Genomic DNA, 19,033 nt, shown 5'->3' with positions numbered 1-19,033 from the left:
ATTTATATGAACAATTCTTTTTTTCTGTTTTTCTCTTGTATTTACTAAATTACACATACTTAATTTTCTCGCTAGCTCTCTCTCCGGGAAAAAAAAATAGTTTGCTTGGGTACACTATTCACAGGAATAATGTCTTAACTGACATATGGCAAAATAGCCTTTTCTCTATGCATAGTCTCTATTCAAACATTTGTGTGGTATGCGAGATCTTGTTTTTGTTATTTTGTGTGTCAAATAATAAATAAGCAATCATTTTTAACAGGTGGAGTTTGTTGTTCACCCATCTGTTAATCCAAATGACCCTTTGGTAAAAAGTGCTATTGAACAAATTCGTTTCCGTATGTCCAACTCAGCCACTTCAAATAGGTAAGTTAACGTTTTTGTGTAGTAATATTTAATGTTTTGGGGCTTGTATAATTTGAGTTTGATGCTCTGTTTATTAAGATCACTATAAACTCAATACCAATAATTGCAAATCTGTTGGTTTTTTTATGCCATTGATCATATCTTGTTTTTGGCTTCTTATATACAGTATCTCACAAAAGTGAGTACACCCCTCACATTTTTGTAAATATTTTATTATATCTTTTCATGTGACAACACTGAAGAAATGATATTCTGCTACAATGTAAAGTAGTGAGTGTACAGCCTGAATAACAGTGTAAATTTGCTGTTCCTTAAAAATAACTCCACACACAGCCATTAATGTCTAAACCTTGAGTACACGCCTAGGTGGAAACGTCTAAATTGGGGCCAATTAGCCATTTCCCCTCCCCGGTGTCATGTGACTAGTTAGTGTTAAAATGTGTCAGGTGTGTTAAATTTGGTGTTATTGCTCTCACACTCCCTCATACTGGTCACTGGAAGTTCAACATGGCACCTCATGGCAAAGAACTCTGAGGATCTGAAAAAAATAATTGTTGCTCTACAGAAAGATGGCCTAGGCTATAAGATTGCCAAGACCCTGAAACTGAGCTACAGCACGGTGGGCAAGACCATACAGCGGTTTCACAGGACAGGTTCCACCCAGAACAGGCCTCGCCATGGTCGACCAAAGAAGTTTTTAATGCACGTGCTCGGCGTCATATCCAGAGGTTGTCCTTGGGAAATAGACGTGTGAGTGGTGCCAGCATTGCTGCAGAGGTTGAAGGGGTGGGGGGTCAGCCTGTCAGTGCTCAGACCATACGCCGCGCACTGCATCAAATTGGTCTGCGTGGCTGTCGTCCCAGAAGGAAGCCTCTTCTAAAGATGATGCACAAGAAAGCCCGCAAACAGTTTGCTGAAGACAAGCAGACTAAGGACATGGATTACTGGAACTATGTCCTGTGGTCCGATGAGACCAAGATAAACTTATTTGGTTCAGATGGTGTCAATCGTGTGTGGCGGTTAGGAGTAGAAAGAAAAGTGTCTTGCCTACAGTCAAGCATGGTGGTAGGAGTGTCATGGTCTGGGCCTGCATGAGTGCTGCTGGCACTGGGGAGCTACAGTTCATTGAGGGAACCATGAATGCCAACATGTACTGTGACATACTGAAGCAGAGCATGATCCCCTCCCTTCAGAGACTGGGCCGCAGGGCAGTATTCCAACATAACGACCCCTTGCTAAAGAGTAAAGGTGATGGACTAGCCAAGCGTGTCTCCAGACCTAAACCCTATTGAGCATCTGTGGGGCATCCTCAAATGGAAGGTGGGGGATTGCAAGGTCTCTAACATCCACCAGCTCCATGATGTCGTCATGGAGGAGTAGAAGAGGACTCCAGTGGCAACCAGTGAAACTCTGGTGAACGCCATGCCCAAGAGGGTTAAGGCAGTGCTGGAAAATAATGGTGGCCGCACAAAATAGACACTTTGGCCCCTAATTTGGACACTTCCACATTTAGTGTGACCAAAAGCCCCAGTGTAATTGTTACCGCACCCATAACATAATTTGACCTGCTCTAGTAATCTACTATGGTGATCAATTCAATCCTTTTTTTTTTTTTTATGGAGGTAGATATAGTAAGTTTAGAGAATGTATTTTACTAAGAAGCTTGTAGATAAATATTATAGAAAATGTGCATTTTTAATTTTCATGTATTACTGTAATGCTTAGACTTTGAATGCCCAATGGTCCTTTTCTTTTAGTGGGATAATTGGAAGATTGTGTCTAAAACTCATGGATACAAATGAGATAACAATAATGGAAGCCAGTCTTAACTTTCCATGTTCCTGTGTGTTATTTTTAGGGCGCGTTCTCCTCAAGAGCAGTCAACCTATGGCAAACAAGAGTCACATGATCAAATTAAGGACAGAACGAAGGAAAAATCACAGAGAACATGTAATCTACGAAACAGTGACAAAGTACAAAAAAAACATGATCTAATGGGTGTAGCTCCTTTTAGTAGTTATCATCCAGTGACAGGTACAGTCTGAGTTTATTATTTTTGCATAGGTTAACAAGGCTCCAACTGCCGGTCATAATTCGTTAGAAATATATTTAAATAGTATGCAGTAAAAGAAACAAAAAACACATTTTAATGTCAATATGTAAAGTGTCATGAGGTAATTAGAAAATTGTAGTTAACTGCCTGACATCTCATGTGGAAACATATGAAATGGTACACTAAAGTGCTCCTGTGGAGTTTCATTTGGATTTCTTGACCATCTTATCTTATCTCGTCCTTCTCTTGGTCTCTGGTGACACCTTACCAAATCCTGACCCTCATTACATACCTCACTGATTTGATCTTACCATATTTCAAACTCTATAACCCTCAAACCTTAACCTCCCATTTCTCCTATGCCTTTCTCACATAATTTACTGATTGTTCTCTCCAAAATCGCTACTGCTATATATGTGGCATATTCTCTACTGTCACCACAACCGCCTCCTCTCTACACTGCATATCTGTGCCCCTCTCGGCCTCAGCACAACTATCCGTTGCATCTACACTCATGGCTGAACACCAAGTATTGAATTATTTATTTACAGCAAAATCAAAAGGGTTGTTCTTATCTTTCTCAATCCTTCTTCTGCATTCCATCCTGTTGGCCCCATCCTCATTTTCCAGGTTCTACAGTCATCTAATTTCATTCAATACTTCATTAAAAACATTCCCATTTGAATGAGACTACCCCAGGTGTAATTTTTTCTTACTGTGTACTCTTTCGTTAGGATAACGTTTATAAAATACTTTTGCTTCAACAACCACTTCTTCTATGTAGATGATACCCAGATCTTTCGGCTCACTATTGACTAAAACATTAAATCTTATTTTGACTCGCTAGCACATCATTTCAGTCTTACTGTAGGTGGCTCCACCATTAACCCATGTGGCAACTTTACATTGCCAAGTTGTATCTCTTCTTTTGTCTTTTTCATTTATGTTCAGTTTTCACAGTGTGTATTATTATACAATATACACATACTCTAAATGGACAAAAGTATTGTGGGACACTTCCTTAAATATTGAATTCAGGCGTTTTAATCAGACTCATTGCCACAGTTGTATTAAATCAGGTACCTAATTATGCAGTCTGCATTTACAAACATTTGTTGAAAAAAATGGGCCATTCTGAAGATTAGACGAGTTCAGTGTGGAAGAACTTGACTGACCTCAACCCCGTTGAAAACACCTTTGGGATTAACTAGAATGGAGATTGTGTGCCATGCTTTCTTGTCCAACATCAAAAATTCTCACAGAAACACTCCAAAATAATGTGGAAGACCTTCCCAGAAGAGTGGAAGCTGTTATAGTTGCGACGGGTGTCAACTCCATATTTAATATCTGTGTATTTGGAATGTCACAAAAGTCCCTGTTGGTGTAATGGTCTGGTGTCCCAATAGTATGTATAGTATGTGTGTATATAAATTCGAAATGTGCATCATTGTGTATGGATTTAAATATTAATTTGTTTCATCATGACAGTTCCAGGACTTGGGCGAACTCTTGGATATCTACCGAAAATGCCAAGACTGAAAGTTATCCATATTTTTCTATGGTATATAGTCCATGGCCATCCATTCCATGAAGAATCTCAAAAAGAAATGTCAGATAACAAAGCCAGCCCTTCTAATACTGCAGAAACTGGGCAGGAGAAATTGTTACCCAGAATGCTTTCCGATTCAGAAATAAGCAAAAGTTGCTTTGAAAGCCACCCAGGAAATTCAGAAAAATACCTCTCTGATCTAGCATCTGATGAGTTAAATTGCCCAGGTATGATGCCCATGTTTTTGTGTATACAGTCTATTTCTAAATTACCAAAAAACTGGCGCTTTTCCTGTCTTAATGTTTTTGTTCCATATATTATCCTTTTAAAACAAGTTGAGGTTGAAAAAAAATAATCACTTTGTCTTGGTTCTTTGAAAACATGACAGAACCTTTGACAAAGTATGCTACATGCTTAAATGCTCCATAAGAAGAGTGTAAGCAGGAATTATCACTGTGGCACCTTTTACTTTGCAAAAAAGTGTTAAGGATACAGCGCTAGTGTGACTCCAAAAAATAAAATATGTGTATATATTTATGTAAAGGGATAACCCACTATCAATTGATTTAACCCCTTCAGCACCGGGACGTACCTGGTACTTCCTGGTTACTGGTCACCGGTAGACCGGGACGTACCAGGTACGTCTCCTCCAAAAAACGCCCCCACATCACCACGATCGCGGTGATCGTGGAGGCGCTGCTGCTACTGTCTGCCCAGGACTCCTGGGCAGACAGCACAGCCTGTCTAAGCCCGCCCCCATGCCTACGATCACTCCCACGGAGTGATTTTGTAGGCAGAAACAGCGATTGCAGAAAGATCTGCAATCGCGGTTTCAGCTGCCACAGGCAGCTTCAGGGAAGGGGTGGGGGTGTTGAATGGGTCCCCACACAAGTGTGGGGACCTGACCCAACACCCCCCTGCTGCCTGATCGCTCCATGAGAGCGTCAGTGCAGCGTTAACCCCTTCAATGCCGCAATCGCGGCATTGAATGCCGCGATCGCGGCATTGAAGGGGTTAATTCCCGTTTTGTAGGGGGCTCTGCTGCTGGTGGTCTGCCTGGAAACCCAGGCAGACCAGCAACAGCAAAAACGAGCCCCCAGAAGTCCTCTGATCAGTCCTGTAGGACTGATCAGAGAGACTCCTCCCCTACAATCTCCAGTCTGTTGGAGATTGTGTCCCAGCTGCCAGAGGCAGCTTCAGGGACAGGGAGACAGGGTTCTTTGGTCTCCACATGAGTGTGGAGACCAGCCCCCCCACCCCCACCCTCACCCTCACCCTTCCTCAGTTAACCCCTACCCTCCTCTTCCTCAATTAACCCCTTCAATGCTGCGATTGTGTATGACCCCCATCGCAGCATTGCAAGGGTTAATATTAGTCCCCACAAGCTTGTGGGGACTAAATACCAGTCAATGCTGTGCTTCAATGGAGCATCAGCATTGAAAGAGTTAAAAAAAAAAAATGTAAAAAATAATAATAATAAAAATTTAAAAAATAAATTAATTTAAAAAAATTAATAAAATAATAATAATAATAAAAAAAATAACAGCACTGACCTGAAAGTCCAGGGTGCTTCCAGGTCAAATGCTGGGCTGATCAGATCGCTCCTGGCCAATAGGAGTGATCGGATCATTATGGCAGCCCATGGATGACCCTGCTCTACAAAGAGAGAGGGGTCATCTAGGGTAATTATGAAAAAACAAATTATTAATAAATGAAAAAATCATAATTATTACCTGATCACTTGTCGGTGACATTTTAAGTCGCTGATTATTGATCGGTCTCCCTGATTGATGTCAGCGGCCTAAACCTGTCACTTACAAGTAATCTGATAAAAAATATTTTAAAAAAATGTAAATGCACATGTTCCAGTTTTGCCCTCATAGCTTCCTCAAATAATGCATGAACCATGCATGTGAGGTCTTGTTGGACTCATGGGATGTTGGTGAACAAAATGTGGTGCTTTCTTCCACTGTTGCACTTATGGTGTGCAAGAAATTCAGTGCAACATTGAAATGTATGCGTTAAAAACGCAATAAAATAATTTCCCTGTGAAGTTTGGCAGACATCAGTGAAGAAATGGCTAACTGAAAACTGTCAAAACTACCCTAGTTGAACACCTTGACTTGTCTACTGTTCATAAATGTATACTTTTATGGGGTAATTTACATTGGGGGGCTTCCAAAATCTCCCAAATGGGATATGGGCCCAGGAAACCAATTTCTGAAAATTCCAAATGTGAAAACGAAAATGCGCATGTTCCAGTTTTGCCCTCATAGCTTCCTCAAAAATTGCATGAACCATGCATGTGAGGCCTTGTTGGAACCGGGGGATGTTGGTGAACACAATTTGGTGTTTTTTTCTGCAGTTGCACATATTCTATACAAAATATAATATAAAATCTAAAGCAACATTGCAACATATGCAAAAAAAAAAAAAAATATATAAAAATACCTCAAAATTTGGCAGCAATTGGCGATAAAATCCCTGTTTGAAAAGTGTCAAAATGACCCTAGTTGTACACCTTGATTTATCTACTGTTCATAAACATATAATTTTGGGGGGATAATCAGTATCTGTGACAACTATTGCAGTTATTAGACTACCATGCCAAATTTGAAAAAAATTACATTTCAAAAACGTAATGCATGCCTTGCAATATTTTCCCCTATACTGGTCAAAATAGATGAAAATCCTGGCCATGTTGGGTGGTTTCCAAATCAGGACAACTTAATGAATATATTTGGGATAATTTTTTCCCATTGGTTCAATGTGTGTACAATTTGTATGTATACAAAACTGTAAAAAAATGCATTTTTTTCATTTTTTCCCCACTTTTTCCAGTTTATTTCAAATAAAACAATGTACTACCCAGCTTAATATGGTTTCAAATGAAAGCCCTACTTGTGCTGAAAAAAACAATATATGATTTGTGTGGGTGCACCACTTGATAAGAGAAAAATTACAGTTGAAGAAAGACATTGCAAAAACACAAAAACGGCTCCGGTCCTTTAGCGACACCCTAGCTTAAAAATCCCGGTCCTGAAGGGGTTAAAGCAATGAATCAATAATGTTTATGTTCCCAAAAACAAAATAATTACCAGCCTTAGGTATATTGATAAGTAGGGTTATAGGATAATGAAAGGGAATTATTTAAGGGCTGACTGTTCCACTTAGCAAGGGAAACCTAAAAGGACAAGAGATAAACTAGAAAAAGACAGTGCTAAGACAAAGTATGAATGTAAAAAACTATATTTTATTAATAAATATGTATCATATATAAAAAACAAATATATGTAAAACACAAAAAATACCAAGACACAAATGATAAAAAATAAAAATCCAAAATATAAACAAATAGTCTATTTCTAAATTACCAAAAAACTGGGCTTTTCCTTGTCTTAATGTTTGTTTCATATCTTGTCCTTTTAAAACAAGTTGAGGTTGAAAAAAAATAATCGCTTTGTCTTGGTTCTTTGAAAACATGACATTACTTTGGTTACATCAATTTATTAAAACTACTTATAGCTTGTGTTTCCCTATTGGCATAAGTATTTTTGGAGATATTTTCTTTAAAATCTCAATACATGCATATATCAGTGGCAGTCTGTGGCAAAGCCAACATTATTTATTTCCTCCTCATCTTGCACGGTATGGAGGAGACCCCGAGGAAGCTTGGGAAACTTTAGAATTTGATAACCTTGGTTGTTCACATTGATGTAACTAAGATGTCCATGAATATCAACCAGGCGTAGAGGGATCCTGAATTCTTCACAGGGATTGTATCTTAAACAATTAGTAGAATAGCCAACAAGTTAGAAGGCTGTAATAGATTTAGTATTTACATGTGATGATTTGAGTTAACATTTCACTGGAGTGTGTAGGAAGGTGTTGCTTGGTCGAAGTGATCGGTACTGTATTTGCTCCATTATATGACAAGGTTTTTTTCAGAGCAAATACTCTGAAAAATACCCCTCATCTTATAATCGGGGTCGTCTTATAATCAGACCTCAAATAGGTCTGACTATGAGACTAAGATCCAGATCCCCTGCAGCACTGCAGGAGACCTGGATCCTCCTGTCCTCCCCCTCAACTTACCGGTGCGTCTGACTCCCCGGTGTGTAGACGTCTACATGATTCGCGTAGACAACTTCCGCTGCAGCCGCAAGGTGGTGCGGTTAGCAGCGGGGGTTGTCCGTGTCCATCGCGCAGACCTTCCCCGGCTGTCAGAGATCAGAGTTCCCCGCACCGGTGCAGGGAATTCTCACTGACAGCCGGGGAAGGTTTGCGCGATGGACACGGACAACCCCCACTGCTAACCCCACCTCCTTCCGGCGGAAGTTGCCTACGTGAATCGCGTAGAAGTCTTCCTGCTGCCCGGACAACACACCGGGAGTCAGAAGCACCGGTAAGTTTGGGGGGGGGGGCGTTAAATGGGGGGCATAAGGCATTTCTCTAGACAGAGTGTCTCCAGAAATGTCTTTTAACCCTCTATACACCACTCTGCCTCCTGAAATGCTTTCCACCTCCATATATGCCGCTCTGCCCCATAATATGCCTTTTAACCCCCTAAATGCCAGAGTGGCATATAGGGGTATAAGGCATTTCTGGAGGCAGAGTGGCACATAGGGGGTTATAAGGCATATAGAGGGTCAAAAGGCATATCGTGGGCACAGTGGCATTTGGAGGGTTAAAAGGCTTATCATGGGGCACAGTGGCATATGGGGGGGTATAAGGCATTTCTGGGGCAGAGTGGCAAGCCTGGGGGCAGATGTGCATAACTGGGGGGCCAGGTTGGAAAATAAAAGTAAATAAAAACAGATATTTTTCTCAATCATAGCTTTTATTAAAAAAAATAGCTTACATAGTTTACATGAATTAACATTTACTTTTAAAACTTTTTTCCTGTAGGGTCGTCTTATATGGCTTTTTCTTCTTTTCCTGAATTAATATTCAGATTTTGGGGGGTCGTCTTATAATCGAGCAAATACGGTAATTACAGTGGTTTAATATATAGAAAAGTTATGTTGCACCACCTGAAAATATTTTAAATATCAGGGTAGTTTGTTTTCTAAAATGTTTAGTTGAATCTTTGGCCTGGACACCTTTTAGATGGAGTCCTGGAAAAACCTAATTATTTAACACATTCTACTAAAAAGCAGCTTAACATTGCATTAACAGTCTTAATAAGACTATAAGAAAGAAAAGCAAATACATGTGGTACTTTACAGATGTGCAGCATATGTTAAAGGGGATGGTGCTGAAATCTCCTTTGAGAAAGGTGTGGGAAAGGGGCTTCCGTTTAAAAACAGGAACCATGCAACGTGTACAGCATGTGTGTTTACAGACTAAAGTTCTACAAAATAAAAATAAGAAATAGACATTCATTGGATCCAATGGGATATGCCCAAAGTTTGCATGTAGATTGAGTTGAAAATTATGAACATTAAGGGTTAATTGCATGGAAATCGTTCTTTATTTTTTTTAAAACTTGAGTTAAATAGACCACTGAGGAGCAATAGATACAATCCTATGTAGAGTTCAGTAAGGCATTGTACACTGTTGTGCAGAAGGACTTGTCGCTAGTGGGGTACATCAGGAAATAGTATTGGAACCCATACTTTTAATATGTTATTAGCAATAAAATAGACCTGTAATGTGTTTTTGTTTTTGAAGATGATACAAACGTCTGCAACAGGGTAAATATTTTTGGGGGGTTCAGTAAATTAGAATGATCAAAACGTGTCAGTTGCAGTTTAATGTTAAAAGATGTAAAATAACGCTACCTGGGATACGAAAATGTCAAGGCAAAATATAGCATTTGTGATACTGTGCTGTGAACCACAGAAGGGAGGAACTTACTGTCACACCAACTGGTGTAATGCATACATGGACTTGCTACCTGGTAGAGATGGTATGGCCAATTTCAGCATGAGAGGGTTTAATTTGATTGTATAGGCATATGGTGCCAAAAGGTAAAGATAAATTCGTCTTTTGAAGCTGGGACTCCAACCAGGGCCCACTGCAAGGTGTGAAATGTTACAGGGCGGCGGTGCCTTTAAGTCTACTAGCTGAGTCATTCACCATATACCTGTCTCCCATCATAGATACTGGATTCTTTGATATGCTAAGTGACCACTAGCAGTCAGGAAAACCATTTCTTCCAGGGTCATATCCAACATGTATCAATAATAACTCATAGATTCATTATCTCACCTCCTTGTGTACATACCTAGAATAGGGAAAGTGCACCCGACAAAGAGTACAAACATGGCGGCACAACTTAAACGGTTTGGAAGGAATTGTGAAGTCTATGATGTTCAGTCATAAGTAGCAAGTGTGACATATCTATGGACTTCACAATTTACAAGAAATTCATAAATGCATGAATTATTGCTGTGGCGAGCACAGGAGGGACGGTAAAATGAAAATAAGTTATTTTGACTGATATGTTTCCACCACACAAGGGAGAGGTCACTTATGGTACACCTTCCCTCTGGTTATACCACTTCTGGGCCAGCTTGGAAACTCAAGGTGAACTGGGAAAGAGTATAAAGTTAATGAGAGGAAATTGGTCAGTGTGCTTACTAGGGGCCAAGATCTAATTTTGAGTAAGTCGCCATCTTTCCTTGCCGGAGCCCTACGGACAGAAAAACTGTTACTTGACCAGGTTTTCTGTAATTTTCTCCTTTTTTATTTTATCTGTTGGTGTAAATAATCTGTTCATCATCTTTTTTTTGTATGCACTGTGATTTTTTTGTTCATAATAAATATTCCTTTATCAAGTTCTGCCTTTGTCTGGTAAAGACTCACATTACCCGATTAGACCATTTTATCGGTAATTTGAAATCACATGATTATTGTGTTAAAATATATTGTGTGGGTTTTTGGTCTGATTCGCTTGGGGGACCAAGGCACCCCATTTATAAATTGTCTTGGTGGTGGCAGCGTTATTTTGATATTAGTTATATCATTATAGTTAATTGCGGGTGGTACTAAGGGTGGATATTTGTATTCTTCTCACTATTTCCGGTGGACGGTGAATTTTAAACCCTTTTACCACTAGAACCAAGTGACGCACACGCTTGGAGTAGAGTGCGTTCATGACACTTACAATTATTCTTGAGGAATTAAATGTAAGCAAGAAGAGTGCTAAACCAGAGGAAATACCAGCAGGCGAAGGGACATGTTTATACTGCTTTGCACATCTGTTTGGACCCCACCTAGAATATTGTGGTACAGCTTTGAAGACCCCATTTCTGTTAAGTGGCCTGCTGTTAAAGTGGTGACTGGTTTGCGGGATGTGTCTAGCTTGGAGGATGGGACAGAGGGAATGTGATAGATTTGAATACTTAAAGGGACTTTACTAATTACTAAGTTACATTTCTAAAAGAAGAGGCTAAAACATACAAGGCATTTAAACATGCATGTAACTATCCAATTTATAAAAGGTAACCAAGGACTGAGATGAGTTTGAAGCAGGGGATACAATACATCTGTGCTCGTTCACAATTTTCTGGGCTGCAGCTAAATTAAAGAAAACAATCAAAAACTAGTGCTTGAAACCAAACCTAAAAGTTCATACTTTTGATAAACATCAGACTTTAGTAGTGCCAATAAACACTATGAGATAAGTGCTAACTGACATAGTATCACTAAACCAAGACAAAAGAGTTGAGTTTCCAAACCAGATGTGTGTGTATGTATATGTATGTATGTATATATATATATATTTGTATGTATGTGTGTGTATATAGTAGAGGTTGTAGCCGTATTAGTCCAGTGGTGTCAATATCAAATAACAGATGGAATAAGTATCTTGTGATAATACCTTTTTTATTGGACTAACATAATTTTGGAATGACAAGCTTTCGGGAGCTCTTGTCCCTTTCTTAAGTCTAAATCATTTCTGAGCAAAACAACACATAGAATGTAATGTTGTGTGGCGGTGGGGGGGTGGGCTTACTACCCACCCAGATCTGATAAGGGAGGGTGAAATCCCTCTAGATTGGAAGCTTTTCCTCACCTGTTGTCTCTGTACATTGAATTGTTATGTTACATACTACTTGTAATGTCCTGTCCACCCATTGTACAGCGCTACAGAACTTGATGGCGCTATATAAAGCAATAAATAATAATGAGCATCCTGGGTTTACGGACATCCGCTATTCCAGCGGTAGGATGGGCATAAGCAAGGATGAGACCGCTACAGTGGCAGATTTTTTCCAACTGGTCCAAGACAGAAGGCGATCTGGACACAGACATTTTGATATTTGAGGAGGCTTTGCATCAGCTGAATTGGTGGAAGATCAGAGAAAATCTATCCAAGGGTCTCTCTTTCCAGCTGAATAATTGGACAATCGCCACAACAGATGCATCAGAAACCGGCTGGGGCGCCCACCTCCAGTTCCGGATGGCCCAAGGGAAGTGCACTCTACAGGAATCAGTCAAATCTTCCAATTACAGACAACTATATGCAGTATTCCAGGCTCTGCAAGCTTTCAAACCATGAATATCAGACAGAGCAGAGAGAATTCAATCTGACAATACCACCGCAGTGTCCTATCTAAACATACAAGGCGGCACAAAGGTCTGGAAGCTTCAGTGCCTCTGTTCAGAGAGGTCAGAACAATGTTCTAGCAGATGGCCCAAGCAGAAGACGGTGTTCCCAGGCAGTATGGTCACTAGATCCACGTATCTTCGATATGCTAGTCAAGAGGTTTGGTCCCCCAGAAGTAGACTTAATGGCAACAAGAATGAACAGGAAAGTACTGCTGTTTGCCTCTTTAGACAAGATGGACTACCCTAATTTTCTGGATGGGCTGGCCATGAAGTGGCAGCTCAAGATGGCATACATCTTTCTCCCAATGGCCCTAATTCCTCGTTCTTCGGAAGATCAAAGCAGACAAAGCTCGAATTTTGGGCGTTCTTCCATTCTGGCCGAACAGGAGTTGGTTTACAGACCTCCTTCAGCTGTCTTTCAATCATTAGGTACTACTGGTTTCCAGTGGTATATTGGAGAACAGGGAGATTCAACTTCACACTATCAGGATGTTCAGATTGACAGCATGGCTACTGCAAGGCTAATTTTAAAGGAAAAGTGTATCTTCGGTGACATTGCCAGTCTTCTCTTAAACTCTCTCTTAAGCTCCACAGCAAGAATATACTTAAGAACTTGGGAAAATTTCTCAAGTGGTGTCATTCTCAAGGACTTAAGTTCTCCATCTATAGTGGTGATCTTAGTTTCTTAGATTAGGTTTCAATGCAGGTCTCAAGGTTTCCACCCTTAAGGGTCAAGTCTCTGTCATTTCCTGCTATCTGATTTGGCCTCAGATCTGTTCATTTGAAGATTTTTTTTTTAAAGCCATCATTATCAAAAGACCACCTACAAGATCATGTTTTCCACCCTGGGATCTTACAATGGTACCTAAGGCCCTGTGTACATCTCCGTTCGAACCTATACAGGATGTGTCCCTTAAATTTCTCTCCCTTAAGACTGCCTTTCTAGTGGCCATTACATCAGCACGTTGAATTGGGGAACTCCAAGCACTCTCAGCATCTGCAGAATTCCTGATTTTTCACCAGGATAAAGTGGTCTTGTACCTTAGACCTTCTTTTCTGCCTAAAGTTCTGTCTCAAGTCAGCATCATCCAGCCGATAGTCCTTCCCACTTTTTACCCAAATCCTACTTCACCAGAGGAAAGAACAGGGGATACATTAGAGGTCAAAAGAACTCTATGCATTTATTTGGAACGTACTGCTTCTTTTCCTTCATCCGATCATGGCTTACGGATACTATACGCTTGGCATACGAGGCCTTTGATGCCGTAGTTCCTTCCAGTGTTAAAGCCCATTCCACAAGATCTATGTCAGTTTCCTGGGCATCAAAGGCATCGGTTTCACTGGAAGAAATATGCAATTGGCCACATGGTCCTTCTGGAATGCATTCATTAAGTGTTACAGGCTGGACTTATCAGAAGCCTCGTTTGGGCAGCAGGTCCTGCAAGCAGTTAATTCATGATCCCCTTCCATGAAGGGATCTTGTTATATCCCACTAGGTGCTGCCACTATACGTAGGGGAAAAACTAATTTTTACCGTGAATTCTCTTTTCCCTAGTATAGTGGCAGTACATGTTTCCCTCCCTCATTTTTGGTGTAAATATAATTTATGCAAGCATTAATTTGTGGGGTCTCTTGTTACTACTGATGTCTTCATCTAACATTATATAGGGTAAGGGGGGCTTTTTAACAGTTTGTTTATTTTAAAGCACCTTATCCCGGGGAAAGATCAAGCCCACTATGTACTGACACTATACTGGGGAAAAGAGAATTTACGGTGAGTGAAATTTCAGTTTTTTTAGTTTGACAAGATATTCCTGTATTAAACCCGTGCCGTTTCGGATCATGCAAACGATTTACTTGCGGATATTTGACAATCATATCCTTTTTCATTAATTTGCCGACCACTGACGTGTAGTCTTAAGGATCTGTACCGTTTTGTCAGGACAATTCAAAGCCCTTTTAATAATTGATTGTATCCCATCAGGACACATAAAATTGTCTGTTTTTACTTTACAAAGAGAAGTTATTTTGACCTCTCTAAACACACCTGTTTCACATGTCACCCTATTTCTCTTTGCCAACAAGGGTCCCTCCCATTAGTTCTATTTTATAGAGAAAGATTAAAGTATTTAGGCAGTTGGCTTGATCTTTATACAATTCCCTTTATTTGTCTTTAATTGCTTCTTCTCTCACTCATAGATTGTATCCCCCTTTTTTGTTAATTTTTTTTGGTAAAAACACTGACAATTTTCTCCTCTGTTTTGTTTTGGCAGATCTAATAACATAGCTTTATATTAGCATCCAACTTCTTGATTTTGAGTTTTGTGTGTAGTTTCTTAAAAGCTCGCTTCTTCTTCAGATGCTACATCTGTGGAGTAGCACAACGGTTTCCCTTTTCTTTAAGTCTAAAGGCAGCAAAAAATATCTTAAATGGAGAAAACTAATAAGGTCCTTGCCGATGACTGTAAAAGGCTTAGAATGTTTCCTGTACCAGAGTTGTTTGGAGTGGTGGAGTGACTCCGACAAATGACTTTCCACCTTAAGGAACAGGAAACTGATGGACACAAAACCTACAGTGCAAAACACCTTTATTATAATACCCAAGCAAACAAAGCTAAATTGTGATCCAGGAGCGTATACCAAAAGACAAGCCGGGGTCAGGAATATGGGGTTCAGCAATGTCAGAAACAAGCCAGGAGGGACGTCCGAGAAAGTCAGGTCTTGCGCAGATAATCAAGAACTCAGGAGAATGCGCTTGCAGCCAGAAACAACACAAGGGCGAGTAGGAACTGGACTGCTTAAATAGCCAGAAAGGAGTTGGCTGATTAAGAATCAGGTTACAGTTGAGTCAGCCTGACAGGGAAGAAAAGGCTGCACATTATTCATCAGCTGAGTGTAAAAACACAGAGTAGTTCAGCCAAACTGTTATATACCTCCATAAGAGTTATGCGTCTTTTTCCATTGGTTGATAATGACTGCTTCTTTTGGTGAGTCCTTAGGGTAGATGCGGCGGTTGGGAAAGTTACAAGAAGGTTGACTATCCCCCTGGATAAAGTTACATTATTTGCTGACCAATAGTCAATAGGACTACTTTAAGCGATACACTTCACAAAGGTGTGCTTTATGGAAGAGTGGCTAGAAAAAAGCCATTGCTTAAAGAAAAAATATGCAAACTTGTTAACTGTTTGCCAAAAGGCATGTGGGAGGCTCCCCAACTATATGGAAGTAGGTACTCTGGTCAAATAAGACTAAAATTGAGCTTTTAAGCCATCAAGGAAACACTATGTCTGGTGCAAACCCAACACCAACATCACCCTGAGAACATAATCCCCACGGTCAAACATGGTGGTGGCAACGTCATGCTGTGGGTATATTTTTCATCAGGAAGGACTGGTCAGGATTGAAAGAATACAGGGAAGTTCTTGGGGAAAACCTGTTTGTCTTCCAGAGATTTGAGTCTGCGAAAGGTTCACCTTCCAGCCCGCACAATGACCCTAAGCACACTGTTAAAACAACACCTGTGTGGTTTAAGAGGAAACATTTAAATGTATTGGAATGGCCTAGTAAAAGCCCAGACCTCTTATTGAATTTAGAATCTGTGGTATAACCTAAATTTCTGTATACCAGCAGAACCACAAGAGACCCTAAGAGACTTGCAGCTTTAAAGATGGCTCTACAAAGTATTGACTTTAGTTCCCAAACAACCCATGATATAACTGTACTCAGGAGATGTTGCTGAACACATATTGGGGTGGTGTTTGACCATGACATATATCAGGATCTGTAAATTTATACCTGAATTACAAGTTGAGTCAGGGGGAAAAATTACTTCCTCAAAGTTTGGTAAAGGCTGGTAGTAGATTTATTGCTTGGAAAGGGTTCAAATACCAGCATTTGAAATATCTTGGGGTGTCTAGTTCTCAAAAATGTGTGTTTTGATGAAGTAAATTAAATTGACCTGCTTCAAAGATAGTATATGGGGCAGAATGACCAAAAAAAATTTTTTTTGAAATAGCAAAACGCTACTTGTACTTATTGCCCAATAACTTGCAAAAAAAAACAAAAAAACACACATTGGCTATTTCTAAGCTCCGGACAAATATTTAGAATCTGTTGAGCAGGTTTTTTCATTAGCTTTTGTAGAAGAGTAAAAAAATTAAATAGTGATTAAAAAGTGCTTTTCTCAAAACGTTTACCATATTTTTTTGTGGGAAATTAAGTGATATAAAAAAATAGCCTCTCGTTCTAGGGAAAAAAAAAATATATATATATACATATACTTGTGTGGGTACAATAAACACACGCACCACAAAAGTGTTAAAAACAGCCTTGGTCCAGAAGGGGAAAAAAAGGTTGTTTTTTTTTTTTAAATAATTTTAAATGTAGTCCTATTTCTTTTTGTTTGGTTATGGTGAGCCACAGAGGGAAAAGGAGGGTATTTTTAATTGCCACAAATAAATGTTTGTGCCCTGCAAATCCAAAAAGACATTAAAAAAAAAAAACTATACTAGTGGAGTATTTTCGTGATCAGAAGATGCCGTTGAACAAGTTTTTGGCTGGATTTCCCTACAAAAAATCCTAAGCAACACTGGGGCATATTTAAGTGATTGGTGGCCAAACAGCTGCATGAAAAGTGAACTGATGCTCCTGATGGAATACTTTAGGTGGTCTGCTTTACAGAAATAGACTTTTATCGGGGGACTTTTGATTTCTTTGTTAGAAAAAGTTGCAAAACCAGCATACTAAGTGAAAGTTTAATTTGTTTTACCCCGTAATGTACACCTTATAAGGTGCCCTGTAATTGTTGGAAAAAGAATGGAAATTCAAAATATGTATTGCCACCTGAATTATTACATTTTTAGGGTATTTTCTGTGAGTGTTCAGAGAAGGAAATGAAAAATGTGTTGGTTTTTTGTCTAATTTTCTTTAGATTTACTGAATTTTACATATTAAGTGTTTGGCTAATCTATGGTATCAAAAGAAAGCTCTGTCTCTACCTGAAACATCAATATATAGTTTACAAGGGTATATAATTCACAGGATAGAGGTGTAATGGTTTAACCGACATGGCAAAATGTCTCCAGTATTTGAGGTATGGAAATCCCCTGGTGCTGAATGGGTTAATACGATGTAAGTTTATGATTCACTGGATGTTAATTTACCATTATCCCTAACTTTCTGCCCTTGATTGCCAAACACTGTTACAAATTTAGTAGATTGGGAATAGTTTGCCAAGCAACAACTGTACCTTATATTTGTTAATCTCAATATTTTTTTTTATTTCCCCTCACTGTCTGGTTTTATTTTTACAATAGAAGAATGAATGTATGTAGAATGTTTTTATCATTGCTTGTATGTTTGCCCTGATACTATAATACTGTTTTACAGTATACATGGATGACTCAACGTGGATGAGACATGTCCCACCTGCAACCGTACACAGTGAATTTGGTCCTGGCTGGGTCCTTGTTAGTGATATATTGCTTTGTTTGCCCCTCTCTGTCTTTGTGCAGATTGTCCAAGTCAGTTACAAGGTAATTTTATAATTTTATTTGCAAAAACTATTGTACAACTGGCTGACCCCCCCCCTTTTATTTTTACCTTTTGCACCATGCATAGTTTATGTAATCAAAGGTGTGATGTTGATTTTAGATATGGTATCTGTTGTATGATCCTGACGTCTCAACTAGTGCATAAAACTAAATACCGCAGATGTTCCATGCCATCATGAAAAAGTGTCCCAAAAACATATCATGATGACATGGAACATCATAAAGAAAGTAGCTGTGTTCGCTCCCATGCACCCAGCCCTTAATAATTACTGACGCCATGTTCCATTCATGTAATGTTAATGTTGATGGTTGCGTTATTGCCAAACTAATTAAGGTAATGGAAATTGCATTTACTTGTTTTCTTTTCATATTCAAGACTCAATGGTGTCTGGTTTGGGACCATTTGTATAGTAAAATATTTAGTAAAGTAAAGCAAAAAAACATATTCCTCTACAATATTTAATAAACTACCCAAATACATGAAGTTAGTTCAAACAAATGTGTTTTTAAAACTATATCCTGAGTATATTTTTATCGAGTGTTAAGATTTAAATGTATTTTTACTAAACGTATAATGAAAATTAGTAATAACAGCCTCCCCATTTTATGACCGTGTTACACAGCTTGGTTTGCATTTTGAGGGGGAAGCTACCCCCGAAAACCCACAAAAAAAACATATATTCCCTGAAAAGACATACCTTTTTACTGCCGCCAAGAACCATAACAGTAACAGACTTTGAGGTTTTATTCCTTCTGCCTTTTCACACTTCATGCACACAACAGCATGAATGTTACACAGTGCAGTTCCTTATGTAGGTGGCCAGGTTAGCTTGGAACACCTATTGTTGTTGGTAGGATTTTTTTTTTAACCCCTTGAGTCCCCTATGGACGTACCAGTACGTCCAGCCCATCTTGCAGCTGCAGGGACAAATCCCTGCCGCTGCACGGGAGACC

General features: G+C 39.4%; 1 protein-coding gene across 2 annotated transcripts in view; it reads left to right on the top strand.

The window, feature by feature from the left end:
* The first annotated feature begins 238 nt into the window (after positions 1-238).
* The window catches only part of GTF3C1 (general transcription factor IIIC subunit 1), a 195,212-nt gene continuing 176,417 nt past the window's right edge, over positions 239-19,033 (top strand). Inside the window, exons 1-4 of one of the 2 annotated variants that reach the window (XM_053472098.1) lie at positions 239-366; positions 2,225-2,400; positions 3,908-4,195; positions 17,916-18,061. In XM_053472098.1, the coding sequence (XP_053328073.1) occupies positions 341-366; positions 2,225-2,400; positions 3,908-4,195; positions 17,916-18,061 (636 nt within the window). In that variant the 5' untranslated portion in view covers positions 239-340. Of the gene's footprint in view, positions 367-2,224; positions 2,401-3,907; positions 4,196-14,202; positions 14,302-17,915; positions 18,062-19,033 lie in introns of those variants that run through there. The other variant, XM_053472099.1, reaches the window with a different exon arrangement.

Source organism: Spea bombifrons, chromosome 7, assembly GCF_027358695.1.
Source record: "Spea bombifrons isolate aSpeBom1 chromosome 7, aSpeBom1.2.pri, whole genome shotgun sequence".
Lineage (NCBI taxonomy): Eukaryota > Metazoa > Chordata > Amphibia > Anura > Pelobatidae > Spea > Spea bombifrons.
Note: the sequence above shows the minus strand (reverse complement) of the source record. Positions and strands in the feature narration are given on the sequence as shown.